At 28.7% G+C, this 20264-nt stretch overlaps 1 protein-coding gene across 1 annotated transcript in view; it reads left to right on the top strand.

Moving 5' to 3' along the window:
* Nucleotides 1-14795, top strand: part of LOC129918019 (cyclic AMP response element-binding protein A) — a 98301-nt gene extending 83506 nt beyond the window's left edge. The window contains exons 2-6 of the mRNA XM_055998310.1: nt 5879-6089; nt 9484-10055; nt 10127-10582; nt 11049-11192; nt 11866-14795. Coding sequence (XP_055854285.1) covers nt 5879-6089; nt 9484-10055; nt 10127-10582; nt 11049-11192; nt 11866-12060 — 1578 coding nt within the window. The 3' untranslated portion in view covers nt 12061-14795. The remainder of the gene's footprint in view (nt 1-5878; nt 6090-9483; nt 10056-10126; nt 10583-11048; nt 11193-11865) is intronic.
* The last annotated feature ends 5469 nt before the right edge of the window (nt 14796-20264 follow it).

The following is a 20264-nucleotide window of genomic DNA, read 5'->3' as shown; positions in this document are numbered from 1 at the left end:
TGATAGATTTGCTAAAAACTCGGTACAAAAAATATTTGTACGTGATTTCCAAGAGCCGTTATTTTATTTTAATGTCTCCTTTTTAACGTATATATCCAATGTAAAGTTTTCGAGATATTTCTCAAAAACGGATAACGATTTTGCTTTGAATAAAATCTATGTAATGCTGCAAATAAAGTCGCACTTTTGATAGAAGAAAAATTTTTTTGGACCGTTATTAACGGTACCTATTGCCATCAAAACGATTTGTTAATGTAAACGACACAATCGATTTCAATGAAAATTTTGACATAAAAAGGTTTATACTAATATTAATGGCGTTTTCGATTGGCAGTCCGGAAGCGTCCGGAATCATTCTGAAAAAATTTTATTCACACAAAACTGTCAGTTTTGTACGAATAAAACGCTTTCAGAATGATTCCGGACGCTTCCGGACTGCCAATCGAAAACTTAATAAAATTAAGAAAACTTTAAAAAAAAATATTTTTGGATTTAAAAAAAAATTATTTTTTTTTTTTTTTGAAAAAGTTATTTAATGAACTTTAAATACGAGCAATTCGCAATTCAAATTAAAAAATGTTTGGGGGTGCCAACCATTGTACCATGGCGTTTTCCATTGAACCAAAACATTGATGTACCGTCGATGAGCCGGCAATAGTTTTTTCTTAAACGTTTTCCAACGGAAAAAGTATTGATGTTTTTTTTTTTGCCGACGAATTGATTCTTTTTTCGTCTTTTAATACGAATCTACACATATTTTTACACTAATTTTAGCACGCACTACAAATTTGACAGTTTTGCAAACTTCAAACGAAATTATTATTTAAAGAAAAAGATAGTGGAAGAGAATTCGTTGTTTTTATTAATAATAAATAATCTTACCTTCAGTGAAAAAAAAAAGATATTTTTCTTGTTTTTTGAAAATATTATTGTCTTATTTTTTGGAAAATTGAATTTGGGTTTGGTCGTTTGGATTTAAATTTTTGTCCGCATACGACGCCACATAATTTGTTTTCATTTTGAAAACATATACATATTTTCCGTATAGGTGTAGAAAAAACTTTATTTGGTTGCCATATAAAAACTAAAATTTTTGTTAGATGGTCTGCCCGCCAAAAATGTTTTGAGAATAAATGTGTGAGAGAAATTTTCGTTCCTTCGGGGCCTCCCTCAGAATGGGGGCCCTGGGCACGGGCCCCGTGTGCCCTTATGGTAAAGACGGCATTGGATTGTATTACAGTGTAAAGACTCTACTGTTTCTGTAGAAGCCTAAAAATCCCTTTTTAATATGAGAAGAGACGAAAAAAAAAAAAGAAAACAATCCAAAAATAATTGAGGTAGAAGAAATAAAGAACTCGATTTTGGTTATTTATTGACATGAAATTAATTTCTTTTTCGCATTCAACAAATAAGTAGTTTGTCTTGGCTAAGGTAAGCAGAAAAAAGAGAAAGGTTTTTTTTTGGTTTTTGACGGCAGCGCTGCTGAAAGTCAGAATTCCACAAACTGTTTTCAATTTCGTGATGCGGCAACAGTGTTTCATGAAAGAATTTAAGGATACCAATCTCTGCGTTGATGTTGCGTGAGGCGAATATAAAGTACAGTAAAAAAAAGTTATTTGTATGACCTATATACATTTAGCGGTAAGCGGCGTTAAATAAAAATATATTAAGCGCGAATTGCTTATTGTTGTGTAAGAAATTAACTTGGATTCAAGTTTCTTCTGTTTTTTATCTATCAAAAGCGAAGTATTTAAAAAAGACATTAAGAAGCTTTTGGTCCTCAACGCGAGATGGCGTTTCAGGTCATATACCTGCCTAGGCACAGGGTTGTCCCTTGCATATCCAAACACCTAAGCTTACAATAGTTATGATACCTATTCACTTAAAAATAAAAAATCAAGCACCTGAACGTTGACTATCCGATTTTAAATGTTTCATACAAAAGGGCTGTCAACTGCGTTGTCGCTATCAGTAGGACATTGGGGCAGCCTTTTATTGTTGCCTATTTATTGAAAAAGGAAACATTATTTGTTTGACATCACCAGAAGATGACATTTAGCGTAAACACCTAGAAGAAGACTAATTATGTTGTTAAACTGTGATACTGTTATACAAAGATTGAACGAACGTATCATACTGCATCTCGCTGAACATAAAAAACAGAGAGAGATATGGACTTTTAAATTGAGGCTAAAATTTATATAAATGAGTCGAAAAGGCAGTGCATAAATGAGACCAGTGTTTTGGCATATTTGACAGCTGATATTTTATTAAGGACTTTTCAATCAATAACTTTAAGTTTTGTCAAAAGAATTAATGTTTGATTTGATAAAGTTTAAAATTTTAATGTAATTCTATGGGGAAACCGACGAAGTTACGAATACCAGACAGAGTTACGAGTGTCAAAGTTAAGCGAAACCGAAGTTACGAAAAACAAGGCAACAATTGCGAGGAACGATATATGTTATTTAATCTTGTAAAATTTTGATTGGATAGGTATAGATATACATATATGGTTTTGTTTTTGTGAGAAGATCGCAATACTTATGTAAGTTTGGGGGACATAATTGAAATTAACTTCTTATTTGTCCAACTAATATTGCACCTACGTATCGATATTCTCTTATTTATGTTTCCATAATTCCATATCGTTCCTCGCAATTGTTGCCAACCCAAAAATCACATGTCATAGCTTAACATAACTTTAGAATTCGTAACTCTAGTTTTTCGTAACTTCGGTTTCGCGTAACTTTGACGGCCGTAACTCTGTCGCGCGTAACTCTGTTATTTGTAACTCCGTTACCATTTCAATTCTATGCCTTACACAAGAACTTACCATTTTTTGATTCAAGTTCTTTCTTTCGCATTTCATCACTTTAACCAAATTCAAGTCCATCTTATGCCTTAAAACATAGTTCAACCATAACATTAAATGACACCACTCCTATCATGTGTCTTACCTTGAAAAAAAAAATACCTTTTGCTTTATAAATTTTCCTCAAAAAAAGAAAAATGAACTCATCCGTGAAGAATTCCGCAACATTACAACTTGCTGTCAAATTCTTCTGAAAAGCATCCATTTTCAAAAGTAGGTCAATGTCAATTGGAATCAGAGAAAATTTATGTATGTGTACAATTTGCAAAATTTATTTTTCTGACATTTAATGCAGTTAGTAAACTTGGAGTATACAAAAATACTTGTTGCCAATATGTATAAAATGTTGTAGAAAAAGATTTATTCTCATCTGTTGATTTATATCGTTTAGGTTTTTTTTTTAAGTAAATACCTACATGGTGAAAGTTTATAAACTTCTTTTGTTTTTAAAGTATTTTGTCTGAATTGTGTTAATTTATTGTTATTTTTTTATTTTGGCAACAAAATAATGGAAAATTAATGAATGTTATGCATGTATGTGATTATTTGATTGATGTTTGACAGCTTAAGAAATTTACAAATAATATTTATAGTCTCTTAATGGCCTAATCATTGGCTGTGAAATTTTGTTTTATAGCTGTCATTTGTATTAGAATAATTGATGGCATTTTATTTAGGGTCACAACTTCAACTTAATTTAACTGGATGTAGGTTTCTTAAGATATTGATAGGCAGAGTTTTCTAAAAATAAACGCAAGTAGGTGCAAGTGAAGAAGAAATCAAACACATCTGACATCTAACTGCAAGTGAAATCTTATTAGTAACTTATTTGGCAGCACCTTTTTTGCCTTCTCCAAAGAGATTTTGACGTTTGCCATTTTTTGACAGCTTCTGTCAATTTTTCAATCGGCATAATTTGCCTTTAAAGCACTTTTTCCTATAATTATTTATAAAACTAAAATAGAAAATCTCTTAGCTCTATAATGCCTGCATTTCAATCATTTCATACACATATAAGTCCATACCAATTATCTATTACAATTGAAAGTAGGACAACTGTCAGTGTGTCAATGCTGGTTGTATTATCACACAAAACGTCAGCTCGTTTCTGCGAAATGTAGTAAAATACCATAAGTAATTAATAATAATTCTACAAAATAATCATTAGAGTCATGCGTCGTCTAAACAAAAGCGCACCACATATTTTATTTAAAGCAAAGAAAAAAAAAACTAAATGACGTTTTGAATGCGTTCAATTTAAAAAATAACTTCTTCCGCTTGTTAAGCATTTATTTCTTGCATCGCAAAATTATTGTAGTTCACATTAAAAAAGTTAATAAGAAATGTTGATTGAAGGCTCCCGTACAACTTCCTATCATGTTTTTTTTTTTTTAATTTTATTTTTTTTTGTCTATATCACACTCTGTGCAATTGCGGCACCTATTTTCATCTATTTCTCCTCATGTTGTTGCTTTTGTTTTTCTGCTATTGAGTGCATGTAATTTCTTATTTGTGAGGTGTGGTTGGCACAAATGATCACAGTCAATTATACCGCCACCATCATGGTGAAATGATTGTAGATTTGATGGTTGAGAGGTAAGTATCACAGAAAAGACATGGTATGGTGTATTTTTTTGTTGTATATGATAAGTTGAAAGATCTTTGTGTCAGATATTTATAAATCAAAAAAGAAAAATGTTAAATTGTTTCTAGAAAATGAGATAACTATATAAATGTCAGATAGAGTGTTATATTTTAAGGTAAACTTAATTGGTTTAAGGAATGTGGGAAGTTTTCGATTTATAAAAGAATTTCTTAAAAGTGAAGGTGGTAATGGTAGTTTAAACTAACCTTGGAAATTAGTTTAGACATGGCAACTTAAGTAAAAGTTGTGAGACACCTGCAATTTGCATGTTAGTTTAAATAATGAAATAAATGCCATTTCAATTACACCCCTTTTAATTGTGCAGTTTTGACTTATCATCTGTCAAAATATAAGGATATTCATGAAATGACGGAAACTCGTGCTAAACGAGGTAAATCTGTCAAAATTTGTGGGGAAATTGACAGTTTCCTCATATTTTTTTGGTATCTTTAAACATAGATACGAACGAGTCGATAGGATTTATTTATGTCAAACGGTTTATGGTAGGTTGTCATATTTTCTGCTGGAATTAGCTGTCAAATTTGGTTTCATTACTGTTATATGTGATTTTGTTCACATTTTTCTGACTTTTATATTTAAAGTTGTAATTTGACTCCATAACTAATAAATTACAATTGTAATACTGTCATACGAGTAAAAACAAAAAATTATACAAAATTATAACAATTATCAGGTAAAAGATCAAATTGCACGTTGTCGCAAGTCGGTACCTTACTTTTTGTAAAATGTGGGGATTCTGATACCAATTAACTTTTTTTTTTTGCTCCATGTTTTGTTTGGATTGAATGGTGAGATTGTTCGAGTGTTTGTTTTGTTCTAAATGAATGCGCATTGCATAGTGTAAACGGAAATGAAAAACCAATTTAGTAGACCACTTCCACTTGGCAATTTCAAGTCTAGCATTTAATAACTCAATTTTTTGTTACTGTTCTAATTTGAAATTAGGTTATTATTACTAATTTCGTGCAAAGAATGTTAATGGAATGACATTTTTTTTTAAATCAAGCAGTCAAAAATGTACTGTCGGTCTGTGGCATTATTTATTTTTGTGATCAAATGGTCAGTTACTTTATAAAAAATGACTACTTAATTGCGCAGTTTATATAGGTATTAAAAACCAAAAAATAAATAACAGTCATTAATTTACATAAATGTAAATTTTTGTGTTATGACCGAGTTTAAATTTAATTAAATTAAGATTAGAATAAAAATCAGGTTTACAACAAAGTGCGTCTTCAGAATTAAAACTTCTAAATTGAATTATATTTTTATTATAATTTTTGTACATCAAACATCTTATTTTATTATTGTTTTTTTTGTCTTTTTTTTTATTTCAGTCGGATACCCTAAAACTTTCAACAGATTCAGATATGACAGACTGGTTTCTGGAGCGTGATGTCAAAATGCCTGCTGTAATATTGAATGATAAATTAATATCAGATGCATTACTTGGTACCCTGCCAATAAAATCAGAACATTCATATAGCCTTAATTCAGATGGCGATTCAATGCCTGATTCACCTAAAAGTCTGCACACAAAAATGGACGGTAAGTTATCTTTTATTCTTTATTCCATCATAGTTAGTGAATTTATCTGACTAATTTTTCTAACAATGTGTTTCCACTCAAAAAAAAATTGAACACAAACACACTTTTGTAGTAGAGTATGACACTTTCTTTGAAATAAAGTAAACAAACAGATTTTTTATAGCCACCATTTTGATCAGCATGTGTTTGTCTTGTAGCTGTCAAATAGATGACGTTTTGTTTCTTGCAGATCGGTCAACACATATTAGCCCTGTTCCATTGGAGGTAGTAGTCTACTAATAGTAGATGTTTTGGTTAATCTAGTACCTACTATCATCTACTCATGCTCTTCTTCCCGAGCAGATACGATTTGTATTGAATTCGTTGAAAGTGCGTTCCATTGAAAATCGCTAGTAAACTACTAGGCCTTACTTTGCCACCTCCCAAGGGAACAGGGCTATTTAAACCCTGATCACACTTTTTCTTTGTTTTTGTCTGATTTGAAAGAAGCTGTCAAATCATTTGTCTTAATGGCCTAGTTGAACAATGTTTAACTCTTGGCAGAAGGCAGCGGTTACTAAATCCGGGATAAACAGTAAAATGTTGCCTGTACCTTAAATAACTTGTCCTATAAAAATGTAAACGCAAACATTGAATTCATTTTTTGACAGTTGGTGCATTCAAGAATGTATTTGTATACCCTGTGAAAGGCAATCTCGGTTCTCGAATATCGTAAATTCTTTACATCTTTGTCCGCAGTGAAATGTCTTGACAAACAAAGATGTGATTAAAATGAAATACCATTTGACAGTTTGACTACTTATCAAAAGTCTAACCTTGACATTACCTATGGACATACAAATATACTAGATCCCGAAATGGCGCGTGTCCACACTTCATTATCAATCATCCAGAGGATAACATTGTAACTAATTTTGTTATCAGCTATTTAAAAATGAATACACGAGTTGCTGAAACAATTTCTATTTTATTTGTACAAAAGAAAAATTGTTATTGGATTTTAAAAGATTATTTAGGTTTGTCGGTAGGTATACATAAATATTTGAAGGCCTTATATTATAAAGGTGAATATTTATAATTGACCGATTTTAAGTATTTTGTGTACAAATACTCGAGGATAAAACTACTTCAATAAATAAATAATTTATTTAAACAAAATAAATTTATCAATTTGTAGTAGATGGTTGTCAAGGATATTTTTTGAATTTTCAAACGATTGATAGATACACAGCTGAAAGTAACATATAACTAAAGTTTAATCAAGTAGGTATAGTATAGTATATTATAGTAGGTATACCTTTCACATTATTATTAAATAAACAAAAATTGAAAAATAAAAACCCAAAGAATATATTGAAACTGTCAATTCTCGTGCACATGTGCGATGCTTAAGCTGATAAAAATTAAATAACCTTACGCAAGACATGAATACGAATAAAAAAACAAATAATTTTTGTTGAATCAACTGTTTTTGTCTTTTTTAATAATAGTCGTGTAGTGTAAATTGCATAGATACCTTTTTTTAAAACTGACAGAACTTTTAAGTCGTAAACAACATGGCTGTCTCTCGGAATTTTAATTTTTGTTAGTTTTTGTTTGTTTTTTGACGATAAAAACTGTATAAGAATGGATATTAATTGGCATCCAAAATTTCTTAATGTATAGGTACATAAACTTTTTCTTAAGAAATTATTTTAAAATTAAAAAGAACATACAATAATAAAGAGACAGATGATGCGCGTGGGGTGTTATCTTTAGGGTTCGTTTACAACAATACCAATTTATTGGCAGTTGTTAATTTCATTTTGTCAACCCCAATTTATGCACATTGTTTGAAGAGTTTATTTAGCTCTTTACATCAGTTTCTTACTCTACATTGCAGGAATTGTTTATGTAGCACATCTTACACGCGCTTTGGTTCTTTGTGTCAAATTAATGACATTTCAGAAACTGGTTTTGTTTGTTTTTAAGGAAATTATGTCAAACATAAAAACAAAGCCACTTTTTTGACAGCTGTCATGTGCTTGTGCATACTTATATTTTTGACAGTTTGTGTTTATTAAAAACAACGATACAATAGGTACCCTCATGGCTTAAGCCCTTGTGAAACAGAATGCGCATAGGCAAAAGTTTGACAGGAGTTTGTTTGCATTTTTAAAACTGACTGTTTTTTGACATTTGTTGTTGCCGTTGGGCGCCATTTTCAGAGTCAGGAGAGGTTAAACTGTACTGTACGTCAAATTTGAACGACTGGATGAGTCCAGTTCGAACAACGTCATAGGAAAACCAGCTAAAACATTTATTGAATATTGAAATTACATTTATCAAAGAGTTGTGCATGTTAAATGCCGTCACAAGAACGACTGTTTTGAAAAACAGGAAATATTGTCAATAGAAAACACTTGTTTTAACAACAATATAATGTCTACATATCTGCACATATAAGCTATTGTATAATATTGATACAAATGTCAATAGAAATATGTCATAAATCAACTTGTGAGCGATTCGACGATTAAACAAAATTTTCAAATGATAAAAAAAATGTCCTTCGTTATGACAGTTTTTTATGTTAATATAATACTATCTTTGTTTTATTCCATTTTTAGATCAGTTAATTGTTTTCAATAGAAAAACCTTAAAGAGAGGAAATGTTGTAGAAAAAAGAACACGAAAAAACTGAACTGTGAGCGACATATTGCTTTAATTGATTTTTTATCTTATATTTACATTTTGACATTGAAGTTTGAAGTGCAAAAATAATAAGTTTGTAATTAGTTTTGTTGATATTATTCTTTTCTTTTACTTCAATTTGATTGAATTGTTGCACTTAAGTTCATATTTACTATAAACGTTAATGTAAATTGTAGTTCACAAATGATTTTATAATTAAAAATGACTGTCAGTAATATAGTTAAAAAAATGAGAATTTTAAGAAAAATATTGATAACAATAAAACCAACAGGTTTTTGTAGTAAGCAATGTGCTGAATTGATTATATGTATGTTTTTTGAGCAAACCAGATCAGCGTTAGTTAGTTTTACTTTGTAAGCACTTTGCTGAATGCACACAGAAGAATCAAATTTCCCAGTATGGGAAAAATATTGCAATTAATAACAAAAATCCGTATGATTTTACTAAATGCTTCAATACTGTAAGCAATGCGCTGAATTGCGACTCCTATAAAGTCTTGACTAATAGATGCAATTTGACCTGTTTTATTTTGTAAGCATCCTGCTGAATAGACGTGGAATCACAGATTCTCTTGGCATTCTTATCTACCTTCTATTTACTTCCTTAACATCACTTTTAAAAATTGATTTAAGAGTTTATATAAATTAAGAACAATTTTTATAGTTTTCCCTGTCTCAAAAAATATCTATTTCTTTTTTAGACATGGACGATGAATGTTATCCATCTATACCAATGAAAACAGCTACAAATAACACACGTCGCATATGTGAACCAACATCATCAGCACACAGCATGTCATCAACATTGACAAGCCACCATTCGACACTGTCCAGCAGTAATCCATTGCTTACAGCTTTGCCACGTGTCAGCACAATAAACATTTCCAATAGCAACTGTAATAGCACAAACACATTCAGCTTTTCAAACAATAGCTGTGGCAGCAGCACCAGCAGCAGCGGAACAAAAACTTCCACCACCACACCACTCACCATAAATCTGCGCTCAACAAAACAGCTACAACAACACCAGCAGCTAATGCAACAGCAACAACAAGCTCTAGCGACCAGCATACGAAATGATAGTATTTCAACTGCATCCTCCTGCTCAGACATTGATATTGATGAAACACCCTGCATTAAGGACGAACCAATGTCGCCAGAATCAAGCTGCCCGCCAAGTCCCAATTCACAAGCCTTTACATCTAATGCCTTGAGTGTAAATATGGCGAACATAGCTGCCTCTACTAATTCAGACCTCGTCTTTGAACATAAGGTCAGTGATCTACACAACACTAGTGTCAAGACATGTCATTTTAATTATTCTTTGTTTTTATATATTTTTAGAGTGGCTCCCTTCAAATCACACCAGCCTCCAAGAGTCTCCTCAAATCGCAGCAATATGTCTTTGGCAATTCGGGTCAAAACATTATCATACCAAAAGTTAACATCAAAGTGGAACCCTCTCAACAAAATGGTCAAGTCTTTGGACTACCACCAACACCGCCATCATCGTTGCCCAGCGACGAATCAGAAGGAAATCAAAGTCCTGAACATCATTTGGTTTCACCAATGTCTCCACCTGCACCACAACAAATAAATCTCTCTTCGCCATCAACATCTGCGCAAGGAGCAACAGCCACAACCTCCTCCTCATCATCTACGCCCACATCGCGAAGGAGCACTTCTAGCTCACACAGTGCATCTAGCTCACCCGTCTCGCATGCCAGCAATTCGTCAAGAACATACAGTGGCTCTTCGACAAGGCAACCTATTCACACGCCATTAATCAGCTCACAGCCGGTAAGTTTAATATTTTTTGTCAAAGAGGTGTATAGTTGGTTCGCAACGCTGATGATTAAAAACTTCTAATTCAGCTAAAATTAGCTTTAAAAACAGCTATTCAGCATAAAAGAAAAGTTCAACGATTTAGTGTTTATCTTCTGAATGTAAAGTTTTTAATCAGAAAAGTTTTATGACCTGATAAAATTTTTTAAAAAATTATTGTTGCTATGTATGTAATTCTAAAAAAATCCACATTCAGCTAAAATTAATACAAAAGTAGTCATTTGTTATCTTCTAAATTCCCAAAGCTAATCAATTACTCATAATCAAATAGCATCCAAAGTAAAAAGTTATTGACATGATTATGATCAGTGATCGTTCAGTGACATTCAGCACATGTTTTTGACATGTATTAGCGCATTCTGTAATTTTTATCAATTTACACGTTTTGCTAACAAACAAAAATATTATTTTATATTTACAGAAAGGATCAACTGGCACCCTAATGTTAACAGAAGAAGAAAAACGCACACTCTTAGCTGAGGGATATCCAATTCCAACAAGATTGCCGCTTACAAAAACCGAAGAAAAATCTTTGAAGAAGATAAGGAGGAAAATCAAAAATAAGGTAAATATTATATTTATTTAAATATAAGCATAAACAGCAATACAAATTGATGGTTACTTTTTGAGGAATAACTAATTTATATGAAATAAAAATATAATCTGAATAAATATAGTGCTGAATACAACATTCAACTAGAAAATCGAGTATTCAGCAAAGGTTTTTTTTTCAATATTGAATTTGAGACAAAAATTGAAAGTATTTTTATATTGTACGAACTAGATATTTCAGTTGCTAAAAAATGGCTTTGTTTTTAAAACAAACAAATCCTGCTGAATAAGATTAAAACATCTTATACTTTGTAAGCTCGTCTGCTGAAAAAAGTTTCAAAGTATTTCAAGACTTCGTATATTTATATTAGTGACCCAAAAATTCTGCTGAATAACATTAAGATCTCTTAAAGTTTGTAAGCTAGAATGCAGTTACAATCTATTATTTTTTCTTTTGACAAAATTTAATAATAACATCAGCTTTATCATGCTGAATGCAAAAAAAAAGAGTAGTTTTCTTTTAAAATTTTTTTTTTTTTTATTTTTGAAAACCGAAATAAATTTAATCGACAAAGTGCTTCTTTCTATACTACAATTTTTTCTTCAAACCAATTTTATTACTACTCAATACTAATGCAAAAAAACAACAGTTTTAATTATTTTTGTTTTTAAATTTTAATTTACAGATATCAGCACAAGAAAGTCGTCGCAAGAAAAAAGAATACATGGATCAGCTAGAGCGTCGAGTTGAAGTTTTAGTCTCTGAAAATACCGACTACAAAAAACGAGTTGATACTCTTGAAGATTCCAATGCCAGCCTTCTTAGTCAATTGCATAAACTTCAAGCTCTAATTAATAAACAAAATTCCAAAAAAGCTTAAATGTGCTTACAAAAAAAAAAACATTACAAACAACAAAATCTATGAATGAACCTGGAAAAAAACAAGTAAAATTATATACATATATAAAAATAATTTATCATTTTCTCAAAATTATATAACAAAAATGAAATAAAAAAAATATATTTATATTTAAAAGCAACACGGTGAAACTTAAAAGTATTTTTTTAAATATAAAATAACGTACATAATATAAAAATAACGAAAGAAAAAACAAAACACCAATTAAATGTTAATTACTTACATTAATTTATTGCAACGACCAAATAGACAAACAACAACAAAACATAAAAAAAAGAGAAAATATTTTAAATTAAAAAAAAATTTAAATAAAAAATGTAAAAGGCACTAAGTATAAAACAAACATTCCATCCAGGAAACAAAAGAAAGGCTAAATGGATATATTTTGTTGAATTTTTTTTTACAAAAAATCTAACACATTCCATTTTATTTTCTTGAATTTAAACAAAAAAAAAATAAAGTAAAAAACAGAATAATAATAAAACAAAGTTAAAAAATGTTTATTGATATTTTTTGATAGTTTTTATATTATCACTTATAAATCATAAATCACTTTGTGTTAAAGTGTTGTACAAATATTATAAATGTTCCGATTTACAACTTAAACTACTAACAATTTACACTAAAAAAAAAATTACATAGAATATTTTTAAAGTTTTAAATTTGCTTTGATTTCATTAAACATACATAACATAAATTTATATAAAATGTACATAAATAATTAACAATATTTTATTTTTTGTTTTTATTTTAAATCATGACAAACGAAATAAAAAATGCATATATTACTATATATGCTACAAAAAAATATATAAACATATAAAAAAAATATATTAATATACTTGTCTTGTTGTATAAATGGCTGTAAATTTCTTTTTTTTAACTAAAAAACATTTAATATTATTCAATTTTTTTTTTAATTAAAATATTTTAATTTTAGAATAATTTTATTTTTTAATATTTAATACAATTTTCTGTACCTATAAAACGCATAGAGGAAATCCGGGAAAAATTGCAATGTTTCTATTTTGAAAGAAAAAAAAAATATATTACCTATACTTTTTTCATTTGTTTTTGGTAAAAAGTTTCGTAAATAAAAAAAATAAATCTTATATTATATTTATGTGTCTCCGTCTTTTCGTGCAATTAGTTTAGTTAAAATATTTTACTGCACTTTTATAGTCAATTTTTTGTAGTTTATAAATGTATTTTATTATTTTTTTGTTTGGTTTATATTAAATGCACGGAAATTTTTTAATATTTGTTATTCTAAAATGTATATTCAAAGAAAGAAAAAAAAGAAAAGATACATTCAGCAGTACCTACTTGATGTGTGCAGCTGAATAGAGGCTTTTAGTCAATTTTAATTTACATTATGTTTTAATAATGTTTTTGCTTATAAAAAAATTTATCACAATTGAGTGCCTAGAAATATTTTTTATTTTGCTGAATTGCTTAATCCTCTCTCATGTAAAATGCTTTGAATTTTTGTTTTAAAAAAGTTTTGTTTATTATTATTTTGCTGTAATTTTGTTTTGAGAAATGTTAAGAATCTTATAATTTGCTGAATATGTAGAATGTCTTAAGATTTTGTAAGCACATTCATAAATTTTATATGGAAAGCCAAAAAATCATCCCTACTGAATTTTTACACACCAGTCAGCACTTATTTATTTCTTTCAAAAACATTTTGCCTCATGAGTGGCACTCATATTTTTCTTAAATAATTCCAATTTCTTTTGATTATTTTGCTGAATGTGTGGAGTGTCTTAGGTTTTGTAAACGCTTTATATGTATATTTAACTTGTGAAGACTTTTTATTTTTTTTTTTTTTATTTTAATATGTTTTTTTAAACACTCAAAAACATTTTTTAAAACATACCACTTTTAAATATTTTGCTGTATATGTTGAGCCTCTTGAAATGTAGTGAACAGATATTATAGTTTATTAGAAAGCTTTGTTCTTTTTTAAAAATCATTTAAATTCAGCAAAAATCATGTCAGTAATACAAATTGTTTAAGAGAATGCTGAATAAATAAAATTTCTTCAAATTTTGTCAGCACATAGAAATGATTGAAAAATACTTCTTTTCATAATCTTTGAGGTAGTTTCTTAAGCAAAATACAATTTAACAATTCATAAAAGCAAAAGTTTTTTTGGTCACAAGAAAAATGGATAGTTTCAGTGTTGAAAAAAAAAAATTATTAATCTATCAGGCATTCGTTATTGTAAAAAAAAAAAAAGTGGCTTTTTAGTCTTGTTACTTATTTTCATTTTATTTTAACTATTTATTTTACTTATGTTTTCTTTTTTAATATTAATTTTAAAATGCTTCAACTTCCGAGCCGTTTTTTTATTTTGTATAATTTTTCTATAAATCCAGAACTTCCAATTTTGGTTTAAATTGTTACTTAAAATACATAAAACAAAAGTTACATCATAAAATGCATATTAAAGAAAATTTTTAAATATTTCCGTCAGAATTTTGAATAGTCATATATTTTAATTTTTTAGTTAATAGTTTTTTATTTTTAAATTTTAATTTTAACTTTATTATCATTTTATGTATAAAATTATTCTGCTTGATTTTTTATTTAAATTGCTACCCAGAAGAACGATATATATGATATACCTAAATAAAAAAATCATTTGTTTACTAATTTTAGTTTTAAGTTTGTTTATAATTTTATTGTAAATTGTGTTGTGCACATTTAAAATTTTTCAATTAAAAAAGAAAAAATATATATATATATATATATAAAAATAAGTGTTTAATCTAAATATAATTTTGTTTGTCATGCAATATTTTTTTTTCTAATGAAAAATATAATTATATATATTTAATCAATTTATTTAATAGTGAAAAAATAAATTTATAAATCTTCCATTGAATTTACTTAATCTAATAGCTTTTTTTTTAATTTCTTTGATGTTTTATTTTTTTCTCAAAACTTTAAGAGAAATAAAATAAGTTTCATTTAAAAAATAATAATGTTTTGTACAAAAATGTTTATAGATTTTAAAAATTTATAAATTTAATTTTTCTTGTTTTTTCATTTAAAATAAATAAATATATATAAATAGAATTATATTTAATATTTTACATAAATGTTTATTATATTATAATAATTATTAATACATAAAACAAAAAATTAAAAGAAAATATTTAGCTCAATTTTGTATTAGAGAAAAAAAAAAACAAAAAATCAGAAAAAATAAAACTATAGACATATAAGAAAAATGTTTTATACTAAGAAAGACCTTATATGCTAAATATTACAAATTTAAATAAAAAACAAAAATATTATATTTAACGAAAAAATATATTTCTACATAAAATGAAAACGAACTTCGATAAATTGAAGTAAAAATATTACAATGAATATGTGTAAAAGGGTTAACTTTGAAACCATATAAATATATATATATTTTTTGAAACTGTAATTAAAATATAAATATATGTAAAAAATAAATGCATATTATATACATAAACAAATATATATATATACAAATAAAAAATAAAACAAATATTGTATAAAAAAAACCACAAGGGAAATTTCTCGGTCTATTTATTTTTCTTCTATGATTGTTAGATTGGATATTTAGGAAAAACAAAGTTCCTATAAAAAACACATTACTGGGACATAAAATTAGTATGGCTAAATGTCCGCTGTTAAGTATCCAATACATTTAAAAGGACCATCTTCCAATGCTATTTTTCACACTTTCGATAATGATAGTGGTTCCTGCTGTTAGAACAAGACAAAACAACAACACCATGTACAAAGAGTAAGAAAATGGAAAAAAAATTGTTTACTTTCACTTTTTCTGCGGCTAAAATCGCAACTTTTTTCGGACATGCAGTGCGTTTCTGCTTTCAAAATTCGGCTTCACAAAATTCTGCATTCAAAATTTTGCCTCCGAATGTTGGAAAAAAAATATGTTTGGATGCAAATCACTCAGCAACCAGACCACCAAGAATCTTATGATTTTCAGTTATAAATAGAGCTTAAAGAGACCTTTCTTTTCATGTCTCATTTGATGAATTTGTATGAATTTTTGAACAAAACTTTTTTTTTGGCAATGGGTACCCCTTGGATTTTTTTTTTTCGAAAATCCAAAACAATAGATTTGTAATTTCCCTATCTGAATGCATGAGCCTGTTGATTATGAATTCATATCTTTACATAATTCTAAACCGATTTCGAGGCTTTTGTCAAAAGATATCGGCTCCAGAAGGTAAAAAAAAAATGAATAAAATGCACGACTGGGTCGCACGAACCTACTCCTTACCCAACTTTTCATGAGTCGATTTTTGCCGTGCTGCAAAACTTTTCGGCGTAAATCGACTCGTGTAAACGTAAGCCTTAGGTCTTAAGTTACGAAAAACTAACTAAACGTAGCCAAATTATTCACACACAAAGCGATAACGGAGAAGAAGCGTACAAGTCTTCTCCGTTACCGTCTCTGTCTGTTAATAATAATTTAGCTATTTTGAATTAGTTTTTCTTGAAACTTCTAGAACTTCAACTTTATAGTTAGCCCTTAAGACCCACTTAGTTTCAAGAAAAAATATTGCTTCTTCAACGAGATAAACTGGATAATTAGCGTGAAAATGTCCTAAAAATGCAAATGGAATGGCCGTTTTGTTTTTTTTTAACAAAATCTTTGGAGCCGTTTTCGAGAAAAGGAGGAGAATCTCTCTTTTTTCTCTTTTGATGGATTTTGTTTTAATTTTGCACAATGATACAAAATATTATTCTTAGTAATATTGCATTCCAAGATATTATTAAAAATATATTCATAAATCACAAAAAAAATCGAAAAAGGAAATTTTTTTAGTATCTATTTCTTTTAATACACTTTTTTTAGATTTCTCAAAAACGACTTAACCAATTTTTTGCAAACAATTTTATAAACAATGTTTAAATAATGTTGCATACTAAAAATGTTCATAATTATTTTAATTTTCTTGTAAAAAAAAGCAGCAAACCCCTTTTTTTAATTTAAAAAATGGAATAATCAATTAAGAGATGGTAAAATTGACTGCTAAAATTTATTTATTTCTCAGACAAATTTATTTATTACAATCATACCTACATTTATATTGGACAAGTGTTAGTTCAATGCGTCAATCGCATAATCGGGTCAGTATAGTATAATTTGCTTTTTCAAATAAAAAAATAATGAAATAGGTACAAACTTTCAATTTTGTATTCAATCTCAAAAAATTTTGTTGCAACGCAGATTGGCGCCGCATTATCAATTTTGAATTCTAAATAACCTAACTACACGTGCAGTCTAAAAGTCATTATACGCTATAAAACAGAGAGAGTGCAATACCCTAGCATTATTCTTATCGCCTTATATATACAAAGGTCATCGCATTAGAATTATTTTTTCTGCACTTCATCGAAACTGAAACATGCTTTCACGACTCTCATGACATGAATAATCTCGTTAGAAACATTGCTGCTATATTCTAAAGTCGTAATGCATTTTTGCTAAAACTAGAAACTAGAAAAAAATAACAATATTCATGTTTAGCTTTGTAGCAATTATTTGCGATAAATTTAAAACGATAAAAATTGATTACAATGTAACGGTTTTACAACTACTTCACGACTCAAGGGCATTGTACGTATTTCCTCTTATTGTGGCACACGCCAAGTAGAATGATGGGGCTGTTGAAGCTATCTATTTACATTATTTGAATTTTTGGAGTACAGAAACCTACAATAGATGGTCATACCTACTAACTAGCAATCTTTGGAATGGTTAGCAATATTAAAGTTCTGGGGATTTTAATAGATTAAAGGAGACATGTGGTGAGACAGGTGTCTCAAGACTATTGAGTTGGTAAGCCCTTGTGTTTCACATATTTAATATTAATATCGAAGATTGAAAAATTACTTAAAATAAAAAATGGATCACTATGGTGTATGAGTAACTTTTTTTTTTATTTTTTAGTTTTTATTTAAAAATAACAACTTCGCTCACAGATATTCAACATGCTGGCTAAGGTAGGGATTTCAAGGTAGAAAATTAACACACTTTAAATTTTAAGCATTTACAAAACCGTTAAAGGGTAATTCCATGCAATCTGACCACTAAAAGACAAACAATAAAATTGAAGGAATAAGAAATTAAATGATGGTATTCAAATATGTATACTTATATTTTTTACTTTAATAATTTTATATTAGTTTAATTAACGTTTTTGAATTGTTATAAAAACACAGTTTTTTATATGAATTTCCTTCAAATACAGTCGATTTCCTCTAAGTCGAACTCTCTCTAAGTCGAATTTCGCTCTAAATCTAATTTTTTTACCATTTTCAATGAAAATTTTTGAAGATAAAATAATAAACTCGAATTTTTCGTATAATTCAAACTAATTTTTGTGTCCCGTGCAAGTTCGACTCAGAGGGAGTTGACTGTATATGCTTACTGGAATCATAATAAAATCTTCTTTCATATTGAATACGATATCCATTGCTTTTCATTGAAAAAGCTACAATATGGCTCCTAAAAGTCACCGAAGCAGATTGAATCGATTTTCTAACGTCACAGCCGTTACATCTAATCCTAAGAGTTTTGTGACGTTGAAAGGCATGGTAGCAAAATGTAAATTAAAAAAAACCTATATTAACAAATAATTAAATTAGATATTGAAGCTATTAAATACTTTATTTTAGTGAATAGTACACAGGAACAAAAATTGAAGTAACTGTGTCACAACCGTTATAATGCAAATACCCTAAGGTAATTTAAAGTTATAGAATTATAAAAAATCAAGTTTGGTTTTATAACACAAATTCTACAACCTACTACATACTAAAATAAATCAGCCAAGTATTATATTGGACTTGTTAAATTTATTGATTAAAATAGTTCCCTATTCATACTTATGTTGTAGAAAACTAAAAGTTTCTTGGATCGAAATATATTTTTTTTTTTTCTTACGCCGACTTTTCACGAGTCGATTTTTGCCGTGCAGCGAAGCTTTTCGACGTAAGTCGAAAGCCGCAGGTGACTAAAGTGACAATTCCCATAGAACAATCCTAGTCGACTTTAACCGTGACATGAGGTTTATTGTGCTGCTAAAATCGATTCATGAAAATTCGGCATTACCTTCGTAGACAGATAACTTGGATTCAAAGCCTCTTTATGCATTTATATTAAAAAAAATTACAAATTTATTTTTTCAGATTTTAGAAAAAAATCCAAATCCAAAAATCCCTTGCAGAAAAAAAATGTATTCTAAAAACTTCCCTCCAAACCCGTCGAGTGAAGCATCAAAAGAAAGGTCTTTTTTAACTCTATTTATAACAGAAAACCAAGAGTTTCTTTAAGTTCTGGTTGCTGAGTTATATTTTTTTTTTTTTTTTTGATTAACAGGTTTAAAATTGCTAAGGATTTCAGTTTTTTTTCAAAGACTTCATAAAATTAGACTGGTTGAAGATCCCTATACCATTTGTCTCCCATATCATATGTGAAAACTTTTAAATAATGGGTTTCTTTATTCAATAATCGTACTCATCGGGGCCTTCCAACTTATATTTCTTCAACTCTTTAGAAAACGCAACTTGATGCTGATCGCCTTTCGCCTATCAAGTTCCGTTGGTTGAGTGAAGAAGAAGAACCATTTTATATGAAGTTCAATAAAAAAAAAATAATGTAAATCATCTTATACAGGGTGAGACTTGAGTCTTCTCGAAAGTTATTGTTATTCGCAATCATTGAATTTCGAAGAGTCAAGCCACAATCTTCAAAACGTAATATCTGAGTTAGATGTATTTTTTTTTTTTTTTTTGAATCCACCTCCGTTGATGATCGCCACTTCATACAAAGCGAGTACGTTTTACAGTGCTTTTGACTAACTAAATAGCATTTCTTCTTCATATTCAGCCCTATTCTGAATTAAAACTCCCTGGGAATTGTGTTCGGGAAAACGGCTCCTTTTTAAATATCGTACTCAGAATATCGTACTTTTTTTTTTCTCTTTTTTGTTAACAATCATACAAAAAAGAAAATTGAGCAAATTTGATTGAAAGCCCTTCTTCCGAACACAATTCCACGAGTTTTCGTTCAGAATTGGGCTGATTAGTATTATCAAATTGTTGGAGTTTAACACGACACTAGTGATAGCTCTTCAACCATC

The sequence above is a fragment of the Episyrphus balteatus genome, chromosome 4 (genome assembly GCF_945859705.1).
Source record: "Episyrphus balteatus chromosome 4, idEpiBalt1.1, whole genome shotgun sequence".
In the NCBI taxonomy this organism is placed as follows: Eukaryota; Metazoa; Arthropoda; class Insecta; order Diptera; family Syrphidae; genus Episyrphus; species Episyrphus balteatus.
This window is presented reverse-complemented; position numbering and strand designations above follow the sequence as displayed.